Source organism: Oncorhynchus mykiss, chromosome 21 (genome assembly GCF_057628025.1).
Source record: "Oncorhynchus mykiss isolate SJ-2025 chromosome 21, ASM5762802v1, whole genome shotgun sequence".
NCBI lineage: Eukaryota > Metazoa > Chordata > Actinopteri > Salmoniformes > Salmonidae > Oncorhynchus > Oncorhynchus mykiss.
The window spans coordinates 9,012,501-9,029,333 of NC_143042.1; the positions used below are offsets into that span (position 1 = coordinate 9,012,501).

At 44.2% G+C, this 16,833-nt stretch overlaps 1 protein-coding gene across 1 annotated transcript; it reads left to right on the plus strand.

The window, feature by feature from the left end:
• The first annotated feature begins 8,910 nt into the window (after nucleotides 1-8,910).
• On the plus strand, nucleotides 8,911-11,033 carry LOC149972967 (leptin-B-like). The gene is made up of 3 exons (XM_090214982.1): nucleotides 8,911-9,019; nucleotides 9,616-9,787; nucleotides 10,139-11,033. The coding sequence occupies exons 2-3, from the start codon at nucleotides 9,626-9,628 to the stop codon at nucleotides 10,436-10,438; spliced, it is 462 nt and encodes a 153-aa protein (XP_090071108.1). The 5' UTR covers nucleotides 8,911-9,019; nucleotides 9,616-9,625; the 3' UTR covers nucleotides 10,439-11,033.
• The last annotated feature ends 5,800 nt before the right edge of the window (nucleotides 11,034-16,833 follow it).

The following is a 16,833-nucleotide window of genomic DNA, read 5'->3' on the forward strand; positions in this document are numbered from 1 at the left end:
CTGTTTTCACTTCGTCATTGTGGGGTATTGTGTGGATAGCTGAGGATTATTTTTATTTAATACATTTTAGAATGTAACAAAGTGTGGAAAAGGTCAAGGGGTATTTGCCAAAGGTACTGTATAGCCATGTTATTTTTATTCATTATATTTGTATTCGTTATTTGCAGCGTATTTATTTGTATTGTCACTGTTTCTATTTTTATTTTAACTTCTTGTTCTTTAAATGTGCATTGTTGGAAAATAACCCCTAAGTAAGCATTTTACTGTCGTCTACAAAGTCTGTGACAAAATTTGATTTGAATTGAAACTCAAATTGCTCTCCCCGGGTCTATTGCTTTAAACCGGCCTCTTCCTGTTAAAAGTCTGGAGTTAAGCCAAGTCCCTGTGCTCGTGCTAACCCACCACCTCATTATTAACAACACTATGCAGTTCTTGTTTAGTCATCTAGCCTAAATCAGCTGGGGGTATTTTTAAACAGCTTCATGACATTTTAATCCATCAATTAAAAGTAGGGATGTGAAACCCGGCTTATATTAGGCCTGTGTGTGTCCCAAGTCCAACCTACCTCATCACAAAATAATGCACCTTTAGTCTCATTAAAACCAGTTGTTCCTGTGCTGTAACCAGGGTGATCAATAACGCTACTGGTCATTAGATACATATGGAGATTGCATATGCAAATTCTTATGATACATGACAAATGGTGAATGCTATGCAACATTCTTAGAGTGCAGATTCTTAGAAGTACAGATGTGAATTATTAGTAGGGAAAGATGGGTGAAGGTATGTAGCTACCCCACAGAGAAAGAGGGGTGAGGGTATGTAGCTACCCCACAGAGAAATAGGGGTGAAGGTATGTAGCTACACCACAGAGAAAGAGGGGTGAAGGTATGTAGCTACCCCCACAGAGAAATAGGGGTGAAGGTATGTAACTACTCCACAGAAAAAGAGGGGTGAGGGTATGTAGCTACCCCACAGAGAAATAGGGGTGATGGTATGTAGCTACACCACAGAGAAAGAGGGGTGAGGGTATGTAGCTACACCACAGAGAAAGAGGGGTGAGGGTATGTAGCTACACCACAGAGAAAGAGGGGTGAAGGTATGTAGCTACCCCCACAGAGAAATAGGGGTGAAGGTATGTAACTACTCCACAGAAAAAGAGTTGTGAAAGTATGTAGCTACCCCCACAGAGAAATAGGGGTGAAAGTATGTAGCTACACCACAGAGAAAGGGGGGTGAAGGTACAGTATGCAGCTATCCCACAGAAAAAGAGTTGTGAAGGTATGTAGCTACACCACAGAGAAAGAGGGGTGAAGGTACAGTATGTAGCTACACCACAGAGAAAGAGGGGTGAAGGTACAGTATGTAGCTATCCCACAGAGAAAGAGGGGTGAAGGTACAATATGTAGCTACACCACAGAGAAATAGGGGTGAAGGTACAGTATGTAGCTATCCCACAGAGAAAGAGGGGTGAAGGTACAGTATGTAGCTACACCACAGAGAAATAGGGGTGAAGATACAGTATGTAGCTATCCCACAGAAACAGAGGGGGGAAGGTATGTAGCTACCTCGTGTGGAAAATGATTCCTCACACACAATGTAAGTCCAGTGAAGTGGGGAAAAAGGGGGGGGGGAGTGAGAAGGGTTTACATTTTAATGGGCGGTACTGTATGTCATATCAGCTTGACTTTACTGGAAATGGCTTGAGCATATATTACCATAAATGATGTAACATCATTATCAGGCCAAGTTTGTGAATGGAAAAAGCCCCCCTTTCTCCATCTTCTCTTGTTTAACTTTATCCATCTCCCTCCCTGCAACTCCTTTATCCATCCTTCTCTCCTTCCCTCCAACTCCTTTATCCATCCATCCCTCTCTCTTTCCCTCCCTCCAACTCTTTAATCCATCCCTCCCTCCAACTCCTTTATCCATCCCTCTCTCCCTCCCTCCTTGCAACTGCTTTATCCATCCATCCCTCTCTCTCCCTCTCCCTCCCTCCTTGCAACTCTTTTATCCACCCCGCCCGCCCTCCCTCCCTCCAACTCCTTTATCCATCCCTGTCTCCTTCCCTCCAACTCCTTTGTCCATCGCTCCCTCCAACTCCTTTATCCAACCCTCTCTCCTTCCCTCCAACTCCTTTGTCACACCCTCCCTCCCTCCAACTCCCTTATTTATCCCTCTCTCCCTCCAACTCCTTTATCCTTCCCTCTCTCCCTCCCTCCAACTCCTTTATCCTTCCCTCTCTCCTTCCCCCCAACTCCCGTATCCATCCCTCTCTCTCTCCCTCCAACTCCTTTATCCATCCCTCTAACTCCTTTATCCATCCCTCTCTCTCTCCCTCCAACTCCTTTATCCATCCTTCTATCCCTCCCTCCAACTCCTTTATCCATCCCTCTCTCTCTCCCTCCAAATCCTTTATCCATCCCTCTCTCCTTCCGTCCAACTCCTTTATCCATCCATGCCCCTCTCCCTCCCGCCAACTCCTTTATCCATCCTTCTCCTCCTTCCCTCCAACTCCTTTATCCATCACTCTCTCCTTCCATCCAACTCCTTTATCCATCCATCCCCCTCTCCAACTCCTTTATTCATCCCTCTCTCCTTCCCTCCAGCTCCTTTATCCATCCCTCTTCCCTTCCCTCCAACTTCTTTATCCATCCCTCTTCCCTTCCCTCCAACTTCTTTATTCATCCCTCTCTCCTTCCCTCCAGCTCCTGTATCCATCCCTCTTCCCTTCCCTCCAACTTCTTTATCCATCTCTCTTCCCTTCCCTCCAGCTCCTTTATCCATCCCTCTTCCCTTCCCTCCAACTTCTTTATCCATCCCTCTTTACTTCCCTCCAACTTCTTTATCCATCCCTCACTACTTTCCCCCAAACTCCTTTCTCCCTTCCTTACACCCCCCCCCCCCCCCCCATATTTCCCTTTCTTTAATCAAACACAGTGCAGCCTTCCCACTGGACAACTTTATCCATCCCTCTCCCCTTCCCTCCTTGCAACTGCTTTTATCCATCCCTCTCTCTCCCTCTCCCTCCCTCCTTGCAACTGCTTTATCCATCCATCCCTCTCTCTCCCTCTCCCTCCCTCCTTGCAACTCTTTTATCCACAGCCCGCCCGCCCTCCCTCCCTCCAACTCCTTTATCCATCCCTGTCTCCTTCCCTCCAACTCCTTTGTCCATCGCTCCCTCCAACTCCTTTATCCAACCCTCTCTCCTTCCCTCCAACTCCTTTGTCACACCCTCCCTCCCTCCAACTCCCTTATTTATCCCTCTCTCCCTCCAACTCCTTTATCCTTCCCTCTCTCCCTCCCTCCAACTCCTTTATCCTTCCCTCTCTCCTTCCCCCCAACTCCCGTATCCATCCCTCTCTCTCTCCCTCCAACTCCTTTATCCATCCCTCTAACTCCTTTATCCATCCCTCTCTCTCTCCCTCCAACTCCTTTATCCATCCTTCTATCCCTCCCTCCAACTCCTTTATCCATCCCTCTCTCTCTCCCTCCAAATCCTTTATCCATCCCTCTCTCCTTCCATCCAACTCCTTTATCCATCCATGCCCCTCTCCTCCCGCCAACTCCTTTATCCATCCTTCTCCTCCTTCCCTCCAACTCCTTTATCCATCACTCTCTCCTTCCATCCAACTCCTTTATCCATCCATCCCCCTCTCCAACTCCTTTATTCATCCCTCTCTCCTTCCCTCCAGCTCCTGTATCCATCCCTCTTCCCTTCCCTCCAACTTCTTTATCCATCCCTCTTCCCTTCCCTCCAACTTCTTTATTCATCCCTCTCTCCTTCCCTCCAGCTCCTGTATCCATCCCTCTTCCCTTCCCTCCAACTTCTTTATCCATCCCTCTTCCCTTCCCTCCAACTTCTTTATCCATCCCTCTTCCCTTCCCTCCAACTTCTTTATCCATCCCACTTCCCTTCCCTCCAACTTCTTTATCCATCCCTCTTCCCTTCCCTCCAGCTCCTTTATCCATCCCTCTTCCCTTCGCTCCAACTTCTTTATCCATCCCTCTTTCCTTCCCTCCAACTTCTTTATCCATCCCTCACTACTTTCCCCCAAACTCCTTTCTCCCTTCCTTACACCCCCCCCCCCCCCCCCCCCCCATATTTCCCTTTCTTTAATCAAACACAGTGCAGCCTTCCCACTGGACAACATGTATTATGTCCCAGTCACGTCTGCTGCATCAGCCATTTCTCACACATAACTGGGTCCCGCTGTGGCGTGAATGTGTCTGTAAACAGTGGATTGTTAGACGGCGCGCCAGCCCGAATTACTGTAACACACAACCGGCTTCCAACACTGGCCTATTACTCAGCCAGTTCCCCCCTTCCCCAAACCACACACACACACACACACACACACACACACACACACACACACACACACACACACACACAGATATATTTTTTTAGGGCAGCTGCCATCAATTAAAGCAACGGAAGTCACATGCTGCTGCGTATTCACTGAGAATCAAGCACCAATTAGTGATGCACACACAGCACGTACAGTGCAGGTCACATGGAGTTTTGCTCATAGGGAAGCAGTTGCGCAATTGTGCCCCAGAGACGTGCTCCGGGGACGAAGAGCTTGGGTGTTGTGGGGACAGAGCATGTGTTTAATCTGTGACACCTGGTGAGCATATGGAGGCAGAGGAAACTTTAGAGTGCTTGGTACGGAGCATCCATTGGCCCATTGGGCCATCAAGCAGAGGAAGTATTATCCTGATGAGGATGCTCTGAGAACATACAGCCATAAACCTGGCTTTCCTAGTCTAACTCCATGCCAGCCTTGATAACGGGGGAATTCCAGATTCGCTTTTTGCAGCTGCGCTGCACAGATTATCAGAGAAACGGAGAAGCACTTAGCATCCACATGAACAATCTTCTGAGATGTGCAGCAGAAAAGAAGATGACATGGAACCACCATTTAGCCTCTTTGTCCGCTGTGGACAATCCTCTTCTAATCTACAGTACATCAATGGAAACCAGTGGCTTCCAGCTAACCAATTAAATTCAAGTGAGAAACAGACAGCAGAAGACGCAGAGACCCACGTAGAGTGTGAGTTGTGCATTAGAACATGACATTGCAGCACAGACACTCAAGATTGCTGGGCTGCAAAATCATAACAAGCCAGAATGCCTCCAGCATGCCAAATAGCCATGAAAACTCACAACACACACACAAACACAACGTTTAAACAGACTTTCACTAATCCAGCTTTTGGGTCTGTTTGCTGGTGAGCTGTTGTTGAACTCACCTTCTAGACACAGGAAGTTCCAGATAATAACAGGTTTTAATAACGGGTTTTAATAACAGGTTTTAGTAACTGGTTGGCACTCCGTTTAAATGGTCCCTCGTCGGTATGGCTGGCCCATTGACGTATGCTGTCATGTGCTTTGTTGTCATTGGCTGATGGGGTTGAGAATGCCTGGAAGTAGCTAGAAAATAGAAATACCTCAAGTCTCAGTAATCCTGAACAGAGACCCAGAGGCTGCATCAATCAGTCAGTTACTTAAACACACACATGGACACGGACACACACTCACACACACACACACACACAGAAACAAAAAAAACAGCCAAAGACATGTACACGTGCACTCACAGAGACACCCAGGCATTGACAAGTGCTAACACAGACACACGTACACGAACTCAAACACAAACACACTGCAAGTGCACACAAACACACATTATGCATAAACACACACCTGTACATGTCACAGCCAGGATCTGACCCCGGGTCGCCCATGGGGGATACCAATGTCTTATTCAGTAGACCAAGAGGAAATGTCCTATTGCGGCTGGAAGGTTTCAACAGGTATACACACACAGTACAGCACAACCTAGAGCTGAACCAACAGCTGAGACTAACTAATGAACAGATGAAGTACACCACAACCCAGAGAGCTGAACCAACAGCTGAGACTAACTAATGAACAGATGAAGTACACCACAACCCAGAGAGCTGCACCAACAGCTGAGACTAACTAATGAACAGATGAAGTACACCACAACCCAGAGAGCTGAACCAACAGCTGAGACTAACTAATGAACAGATGAAGTACACCACAACCCAGAGAGCTGCACCAACAGCTGAGACTAACTAATGAACAGATGAAGTACACCACAACCCAGAGAGCTGAACCAACAGCTGAGACTAACTAATGAACAGATGAAGTACACCACAACCCAGAGAGCTGCACCAACAGCTGAGACTAACTAATGAACAGATGAAGTACACCACAACCCTGAGAGCTGCACCAACAGCTGAGACTAACTAATGAACAGATGAAGTACACCACAACCCTGAGAGCTGCACCAACAGCTGAGACTAACTAATGAACAGATGAAGTACACCACAACCCAGAGAGCTGCACCAACAGCTGAGACTAACTAATGAACAGATGAAGTACACCACAACCCAGAGAGCTGAACCAACAGCTGAGACTAACTAATGAACAGATGAAGTACACCACAACCCAGAGAGCTGCACCAACAGCTGAGACTAACTAATGAACAGATGAAGTACACCACAACCCAGAGAGCTGAACCAACAGCTGAGACTAACTAATGAACAGATGAAGTACACCACAACCCAGAGAGCTGCACCAACAGCTGATACTAACTAATGAACAGATGAAGCTTTGATCTGAAATGATTTTCCACCCTGAAGCAAATTAACATTTCTTTAAATCAGGGGTGTTAAACTCAGTCCATGGAGGGACTAGTGTCTGCTGGTTTCTGTTTCTTCCTTTCAATTAAGACCTAGACAACCAGGTGAGGGGAGTTCCTTACTAATCATTGACCTTAATTCATCAATCAAGTACAGGGGAGGGGAGAAAACCCACATACACTCAGCCCTCGGTGGAATGAGTTTGACACATGCTTTAAATGGTTCTGTCTTACTTAATTGTCATAAACAAATATGCAAGAATGTTTTTTTTGGTAGCATCATTACAGCACACAATAAATAGGCAATGTATTACTGTGGTAACTAGTTGTGATAACTTGCGGTTTCTCATAATTACCCTGGTAATAGATAAGTAACTACATCACAAAAACACAACAAATGAGGAATGACATTTCACATGAATTAAATTAAATCATGGCTGGAAAATGCAGTTGACCCTATATCAGTAGTATTATCATTAGGTTATTAATCAAATCAAATTTTATTGGTGTCACGATCGTCTAAATGATTGGACCAAGGCGCAGCGTGCGTAGAGTTCCACATATTTAAATTTATAGAAACTCACCAAATAAAACAAACAAGCACAAATGAAACATGAAGCTACTGGTGTGCACACAGGCAACTATCTGTAGACAAGATCCCACCAAGCACAATGAGGAAATGGCTGCCTAAATATGATCCCCAATCAGAGACAACGATAAACAGCTGACTCTGATTGGGAACCATACCAGGCCAACATAAACCAGTAATCACCTAGATGAACCACCCTAGTCACTATCACGCCCCAACCAACAGTACCCCCCCCCCCCCCCCCAAGGTGCGGACTCCGACCGCAAAACCTGACTCAATAGGGGAGGGTCCGGGTGGGCGTCCACCATCGGGGGGCGGCTCCGGTGCGGGACGAAGTACCCACTCCGCTAGCAGATACGACATCTTCCTCCATGGCTGCTCTGGTGCGGGGATCATCGCAGGAGGAACCGGACCGTAGATCGTGGCCGGAGGCTCCGGACCGTGGATCGTGGCCGGAGGAACCGGACCGTAGATCGTCGCAGGAGGCTCTGGACTGAGAACCCCTGCTGAAGGCTCTGGACCTCCGACCGTCACTGTAGGCTCTGGACCGCCGACAGTCACTGGAGGCTCAGGACCGCCGACCGTCTCAGGAGGTTCCGGACTGTAGCCCGTCTCAGGAGGTTCCGGACTGTAGACCTTCTCAGGAGGTTCCGGACTGTAGACCGTCTCAGGAGGTTCTGGACTGTAGACCGTCTCAGGAGGTTCTGGACTGTGGACCGTCTCAGGAGGTTCCGAACTGTGGCCCGTCGTTGGAGGCCCGGACTGTGGCTCGGGTGGTTGACGTCCTTGGTGATCTTTTTGGCCTTCCTGTGACATCGGGTACTGTAGGTGTCCTGGAGGGCAGGTAGTTTGCCCCTGATGGGTTGGGCAGGCCGCACCACCCTTAAGAGTGTCCTGTGGTTGCGGGTAGTGCAGTTGCATCCATTTTCTGATAGAAGGTGTGAGAGAATATGCTATACAGTAGCAAACAAACTCATCATTTTAAAGCTTAAGGCTAATGGGTTTCAAAGCTGCAGTCAGCATTATTTGTATTTTCTTAAGAGAAGTAGCTAGCTAACTAGCTACTAATAGTAATGCACTGAATCAGCTTCAGGTTCCCAGGATGCCCATGTGAAAGGTGAAAGGTTAACATTCACTAGTTCTGGTGATTTACTTTGCACATTGCTGTAAGAAACAGTGCTGCATTGAGATACCAGTGACTTCAGTAAAGGTAAATGCATCCTTCGGTTGATTATAGTCTTTGGGACTATAGTGCCCTTTCATTTTTCATCTTCTAAATTGTGCACCACGTGTCACAGTTTAATCCACAATTCAATTCCATTTCACTGCTAAATTACACAATTACTTATGGCAATAAATATATTTTTATTGAAATTTGAATTATGGAAATCGATCAAAAAACTCAACTTAAAACATGAACTGGCTGTCTGGACATGAGCTTAACATTTCACCGTGCAGTGTGTTGGTTCTTCAGGGAGCATAAATACATGTAGGTGAATGTCCTGACCTGCACCATGACGGGCTGGGTGTGTCTGGGCCCATGGGCTGGGTCCGGATGGAGGAAGAAGGTGGGGGTTAGGGGGGTAGGAGGAGAGGAGCTGCCCAGGACCTGGGGGTGACACAGTGATGATGATTCACGCAGGCTGTGAGTCAACCGGACAGGGCTCCAACCAACAGCTATAAAGCCAGGGAACCATGCATGGAGGCATGGATGTTTCTGGTTATCACACATCCACCACAGCCTCACAACCACCAGGTAAGACTTGACTTCAGCACTGACTGGGGGTGACTGGGATAGAGCTCTAAGGGACAGTTGTGGATGAGGAGAGAGGACATGAGATTCTGAAGATGAGTATGTAAATTTGAGTGGCATGACAGCTCAAAGTTAAGTTTTTGAAGAAACAGACTAATTATGCTTGCATTCAACTTTAGACATATTCAGGCATTTTATTTTTCATGATTTCACAGATTATTTATGATTTTTACATGAACGCAAATGTAATAATTTCAACATTGTAAAGCACATTTTCTGTGCAGCATCTTTGTTGTGGTGAAAAAACTTAATTGACTTTAACCATGTTTTGAGGCTATATACTGTGTGTTTACATGTACGTTATTTTCGAACACTGGAGTAAAACAAGCTTATATTTTGGGTTCTGATGAGGTACAACAGTTGGACTAATGCATTTCTAAGTTATATTCTTCAATGGGTACATATCATTCATTTAATGCAACTACGGATTGCCCCTTTAAATTGTATGACTTAGTCTATTTTGAAAAACCGTCTGCTAAATGTTATATCTTATTTTATTACCATATACTAAATAGCGTGGTATTTGTATTGTTCTCCAGATAAAACAAGATGCATGTCTCTGTGGTCCTTCTCTGCCTGGGCCTGGTGGTGTCTGTGTCTGTGTGTCACCCTCAACGCGGTCGGCCCCTCAACGGGGACGTCCAGATGAGGAACAACATCAAGTTGCTGGCCATGATCACTTTGGTCCACATAAAGAATTATCTGACCGAGGTACCCCACACACCTCTTACTCAGCTACTCTGTATGCGTGATACGAAATCAAAGTATTCTGTGGTCAACGGACATGAGTAGGATAATTTTGTTCAATAGAAATATTGTTGGGTGTACTACAGACCTTCGCTTAATAGCAATGTGTGGGCGCACGTGTATGTGCATGTATGAGTCAAATATGACTGTGGTTAAAGCAAACATGAGGATTTTATTTTACTGACTGACTCGCTCAGCATAGTATCAGGCAAAGTCTACTGATTAAAATGTCCATAAAACTATTTTATATTTAATAAATGCAAAGAAATTAAAAACAAATACACAAATCCCTCTACTCTCCCTCCATTACCTCAGTTCGACGTTCCCCCAGAGATGGAGTTCAACCCCATGAACCCCCCCATCGAGGGCCTGGCCTCCATCTGGGTTCACCTGGGGGGCCTGGAGGAGAGTCTGCAAGACAGCAGGTGTGGTCAGGTGTATGAAGACTTGTCGAGCATGCGGGGGTGGGTGCACTCTTTGTCCCAGGCCCTGGGCTGCCCTGATCTGGCCAAGCCTGGTGGAGAGGCCCTGAAGACAGTCTATCAGAGCCTGGTGGAGGGGCAGAGGTACATGGAGAAGATCAGTCTCAACCTGGACAAGCTCAAGATCTGCTGAGAACCCACGCACGTGCACAGGAGCAGTCAGGCAGCCGGATAACCAGGCACACACAGATGCATAGTTTCTACACACCACACACAATGTTATTCTAAATTATGTTTTTTATATACGTTTTGTTCTCTTAATGTATTTTTGTCTCATCATTATTATGAATATATTGTTATTCTGTTCATAACTATTCATGATTATTTGTTATAATAATATTTAATGCTTAAAAAGTAATATTTAAAGTTTATTGTTGTAGCACTGATAGCTCTTCATGCTCTTTTTGACAGAGGTGCAGTACATTTATCTAATGAGTTGTTTGAATATATTGAAAGAATTGAAGCTTTTGTGGCACTGAAGAATGAACAGTTGTAAAAAGGTTTTATATTTGAAACGGAAGGCTCAGGCCAGGGCTCTCCAACCCTGTGAAAACCGACAGGTGGGTAGCTTTCCAGGAACAGGGTTGGAGAGCCCTGGTCTAGGTCAATAATGTGTTTTAGGGATGCTATTTTTTAAATGAAATAATTCAGCTTCTGTAGTATTGTTACCTAGAGCTTTCAAGGATGTGTTGTTTTGTAATTTTTCATTAAATGATTTTGAAACGAGAGCAAAAGTACCCTATCCCTTAAAAAAAAAACGTGAAAATGTAGGCCGATAAATTGTTAATTCTATAGCCTCAATTATCGGCAGCAATGATAGCCACTTTTATTCAAATGTTCAATTAAAAAGTGGAACTAAAACTCAGCACTATCTTCTATACATGTTGTGTTGGTATTTCCTTATAAAAGCAAGCCACTAGCCCAGACTAGAAATGAAAAGATAAAATCATGGATCCATTTTGTAGGTAGTGAACTGTTCCCAAATTGGTCACTTTTTCCATTATCATGTTTAAATAGGCCTAGATATCAAAGTGAAAACCGTCCTTGAAAGTAAATGAAAACAGTGGGTGGACCCGAGACAAACTGTTAGGCAACCTTTCCTATTTCCAGGCAAATCCTTTTTCAACAGAAATGAATCACATGCTACAGAACATATTTTAAGCTGAGGTTTGAGCCGTTTCAACAGAGCTGCAACCACCACATTTCATATAGTCTGGGAACTTCAAAAAGCAACCTGGTCTCAGAGTATTTCGTATTATTCTGTACATAAATGCGAACCACTCCAATGAGTATCATATGTTACGTATATATTAATTTGTGGATGTCCATCATTCATTTCATATGATATGTTACGAATGGCAATTCCGATGATATGTTTCGAATTTGCAAAACATTCAATATGTAGCGAATTTGTCAAATGTACGTTACGAACTATGATATGTTACAAATTCAAATTTCTTGTGGCTAACGTTAGCTAGGTAGATAAGTTACTAAGGCTAATGTTAGCTAGCTTGGTAACGTTGGCTAGGCTAGGGGTTAGGGTTAGGGGTTAGGGTTAAGTTTAGGAGTTAGGTTAAAGGGTTAAAGTTATGGTTAGGGGAAGGGTTAGCTAACATGCTAAGTAGTTACAAAGTAGCTAAAATGTAGTAAGTAGATTACAAGTTGCTAATTAGCTAAACTGCTGAAGTTGTCCGCAATAAGATTCACACACGCAACCTTTGGGTTGCTAGCCGTTCGCATTATACATAACATATTATACTATTTTGAGTGTGCCAGATATACTTTTTTTAAAGCGCAACATGAAACAATGTGAAATATTTTACTGAGCTACTGTTCATATAAGGAAATCAGTCAATTGAAATACATTCATTAGGCCCTAATCTATGGATTTCACATGACTGGGAATATAGACATGCATTTGTTGATCACAGATACCTTAAAAAATAAGGGAAGTGGATCATCAAATCAGTCCATATCTGGTGTGACCACCATTTGCCTCATGCAGCACAACACATCTCCTTCGCATACAGTTGATCAGGCTGTTGATTGTGGCCTGTGGAATGTTATCCTCATCAATCCCTGTGCATAGTTATTGGATATTGGCGGGGAACTGGAACTCTCTGTCGTACAAGTCAATCCAGAGCATCCCAAACATGCTCAATGGATGTCTTGGCTGGTGAGTATGCAGGCCATGGAAAAACTGGTACATGTTCAGCTTCCAGGAATAGTGTACAGTGATTATTATTATTTGACCATGCTGGTAATTTATGAACATTTGAACATCTTGGCCATGTTCTGTTATAATCTCCACCTGGCACAGCCAGAAGAGGACTGGCCACCCCACATAGCCTGGTTCCTCTCTAGGTTTCTTCCTAGGTTTTGGCCTTTCTAGGGAGTTTTTCCTAGCCACCGTGCTTCTACACCTGCATTGCTTGCTGTTTGGGGTTTTATGCTGGGTTTCTGTACAGCACTTTGAGATATCAGCTATATAAATACATTTTATTTGATTTGTACAGACCCTTGGGGCTTGGGGCCGTGCATTATCATGCTGAAACATGATGAGATGGCGGCAGATGAATTGCAAAACAATGGGCCTCGGGGTCTGGTCATGGTATCTACGTGCATTTCCATTTATAAAATTCAATTTTTATCAGCTGTCTGGGTGGCTGGTCTCAGACGATCCCACAGGGGAAGAAGCCGGATGTGGAGCTCCTGGTTTGGTACCCCGGTTGGACGTACTGCCAAATTTTCTGAAATGACGTTGGAGGTGGTTTATGGTAGAGAAATTAGTTATTAAATTATCTGGGAACAACTCTGGTGGAATGCTTGTGTTGCTAGCTCCAACAGTGCAGTAACATCTAACAAGTAATATATAACAATACACACAATCTAAAGTAAAAGAATGGAATTAAGAATATAGAAATATTTGGATGAGCAATGTCAGAGAAGCATAGACTAAGATACAGTAGAATAGGACAGAACACAGTATATTCATACAAAATGTGTAAACATTATTAAAGTGACTAGTGTTCCATTATTACATTGGCCAGTGATTTCAGGTCTATGTATATAGGGCAGCAGCCTCTAATGTTTTAGTGGTGGCTATTTACCAGTCTAATGGCCTTGAGATGGAAACTGCTTTTCAGTCTTTCAGTCCCAGCTGTGCGCCTTCTTCACCACATTGTCTGTTTGGGTGGACCATTTCAGTTTGTCAGTGATGTGTACACCGAGGAGCTTGAAGCTTTCCACCTTCTCCACTGCGGTCCCATCGATGTGGATAAGGGGGTGCTCCCTCTGCTGTTTCCTGAAGTACACGATCAGTTCCTTAGTTTTGTTGATGTTGGGTGAGAGGTTATTTTCCTGGCACCACACTCCCAGGGCTCTCACCTCCTCCCTGTAGGCTGTCTCGTCATTGTTGGTAATTAGGCCTACTACTGCTGTGTCATCTGCAAACTTGAAGATTGAGTTGAAGGCGTGAGTGGCCATGCAGTCATGGATGAACAGGGAGTACAGGAGGGGGATGAGCACGCATCCTTGTGGGGCAGCAGTGTCAGTGAAGTGGAGATGTTGTTTCCTACCTTCACCCCCTAGGGCAGCCCATCAGGAAGTCCAGGACCCAGTTGTAAAGGGTGGGGTTCAGACCCAGGGCCTTGAGCTTAATGATGAGTTTTGAAGGTACTATGGTGTTGAATGCTGAGCTGTAGTTAATGAACAGCATTCTTACATAGGTATTCCTCTTGTCCAGATGGGATAGTGTGCAGTGCGCTGGCGATTGCATCGTCTGTGGATTTGTTGAGCGGGTAAGCAAATTGAAGCGGGTACTGGGTGTTAGATAAGGTAGATGTGATATGATCCTTGACTAATCTCTCAAAGCACTTCATAATGACAGAAGTGAGTGCTATGGGGCGATAGTCATGTAGTTCAGTTACCTTAGCTTTCTTGGGAACAAGAACAATGGTGGACATCTTGAAGCATGTGGGGACAACAGACGGGGACAGGGAGAGATTGAATATGTCCTTAAACACTCAAGCCAGCTGGTCTGCGCATGCTCTGAGGACGAGGCTTGGGATGCTGTTTAGGCTGGCAGCCTTGCAAGGGTTAATACGCTTAAATGTCTTACTCACATTGGCCACGGAGAAGGAGAGCCCACAGTCCTTGGTACGGGCTGCGTTGGTGGCACTGTATTATCCTCAAAGTGGGTGAAAAAGGTGTTAATTTGTCCGTAAGCAATACGTCGGTGTCTGTGAAGTGTCTGAGCCATTGATTTGCTACTCCACTTTGTCTCTATACTAACGTTTTGCCTGTTTGATTACCTTACGGAGGGAATATTTATGCTGTTTGTATTCGGCCATATTCTCAGTCACCTTGCCATGGTTAAATGCGATTGTTTGCGCTTTCAGTTTTGCGCGAATACTGCCATCTATCCACAATTTCTGGTTAGAGTAGGTTTTAATAGTCACAGTGGGTACAATATTTCCTATACACTTCCTGATAAACTCAGTCACCGTATCAGTGTATTCGTCTATGTTGTTCTCGGACACTACCGGGAACATATCCCAGTCTGCGTGATCAAGACAATCTTGAAGCGTGGATTCCGATCAGACCAGCGTTGAATAGTCCTTAGCACGGGTACTTCCTGTTAGAGTTTCTGCCTATAGGAAGGGAGGAGAAAAATGGAGTCGTGGTCAGATTTGCCCAAGGGAGGGCGGGGGAGGGCCTTGTAGGCATCCCAGAAGTAGCAGCGGTTGAGTGTTTTAGCAATGCGAGTCGGCATCACTCTTAAAGCTGGCACTATGTTTCCTTCAGAACTAAGCTACTGCATTGAGCAAGCAAATCATTTAATTTGATTTAATGACTGTGTCGTGTCTTTGGCTATGCCGGATTAAGTAATATGACATGCAATTCTATAAAATAATTTCTCCGTAATTACTATTACCTGATTGAGCTAATCATAATAATTAACTAGAGAGTCGGACACCACAAAATAATATTTTGTTACAGGAATTAAATTCCTTTATGTTTTATTTAACCAATTCAATTAAACACTCTGCCCTAAGAATTTGTAAGACCCTTATTTGCATAAAATGGACAGAGACCAGTCTCAAAATCAATCAGTAGCGTTTATTCTCGAGAGTACTGAACACGATACAGTTTCCCCCAGGTTATAAACTGAAAATGACGTCATTAGTTTTCGAACTGTCCCGTCTCTTCTCCACTCTGGTACAATGGCAGTATAGTTCTCCCACCAATTTAGATAATTTATGACCGAGCCAAGGTCTTCCTGTGTTGATAAGCATTCTAGCCAGTCTGACGATAAGGAACAGACAGTCATTGTTCTAATTCTTGATTATAATTACACACATTATATTCAGTACTAGGATTAAAATAAAATTCATACATCTATACAGTAACATAATAGTTTTCTGATTAGTCAGTCCTGATTGAAATGTATACATAATTAGTCATTATTGATAAAAAACATATTTATAGAGCTGTTATCTTCCGAATAAACTCTTAAAGACCTAGTAATATTTTACATCAATAGCAGTCAATATTAATCGTCACCTTAATTCAGTCTCATCGGAAAGTTGTACATTTTTGGTTATCTACACGAACCCTGGCTAACAAGTTGAATCAGCAATACAAAATTGGGTATAATTATTTATTTACTAAATACCTAACTAATCACACAGAATTACACATACACATAATTAAATCATAACTTGATTACAAATTACGTCATAAAGGAAAACGTCCCTAGCGGGCGGAACAGATATGACAGCTTGTTACACAAAAGAAAAGGGGCTGGGTTTGAGTGAAAGAGCGGGAAGACTGAATATGAATATCTTATGCATTCTAAATTACCGCCCATTTGGAAAAGGAAAATGCAATAAATATTTACTCTGAGCTGCGCTTTAGTAGGTTGGTGGGAGATGGAAGGCCGTGTTGCCAAACCAGGTCCTTTGTCCTTTGATGAAGGTCTCTGGTGGTCAATTGGATACGTTGTAGTAATGTTGTTGTGTGATAGACGGGATACTCTGTCTGTTCCTTCCTAGCCTACGTTTGCAGCTGCTGTTGTTAACTCAACGGCTAGGAGGTATCACTTCTGTAGTGAATAAGAGTTCAAACTTCATACCATTCGCAACCAATGCTCACGCTGATGTTGGCTTCGTTCTGTAGTTATTATCTGAACCATTCTGACATCGGACCGACGTCCTACATCCTCCTACCATCGTCCTCACGTCCTCGGAACAGGAGGTTATATTGTCGCCAAGGGCTTATATAGGAAGGGAGAGGAGAGCGTGTTTGAAAAGTTTTATAGCCCATGTCGCTTCACAGGGGCGGGCCACTGATTGAGCAGAGCCCTATTTTATGAAAACCCAAATCTCACATTTTAGAAGCTAAAATTAAATTGAACAACAATTGTGTGAATGTGTGAATCCGATAACTGTGATGTGTAGACTTTCCACTGTAGAGTTTATGTCATCTTATCATTGATGAGAATGTCTCAGATGACAACCGAACTGA

What these genes read in the sequence shown, in the direction of transcription:
- LOC149972967 (XM_090214982.1), top strand. Translation starts at nt 9,626, where the DNA reads ATGCATGTCTCTGTGGTCCTTCTCTGCCTGGGCCTGGTGGTGTCTGTG. An exon ending in TAAAGAATTATCTGACCGAG is followed by an intron (nt 9,788 to 10,138) that starts GTACCCCACACA and finishes CCATTACCTCAG; the next exon opens with TTCGACGTTCCCCCAGAGAT.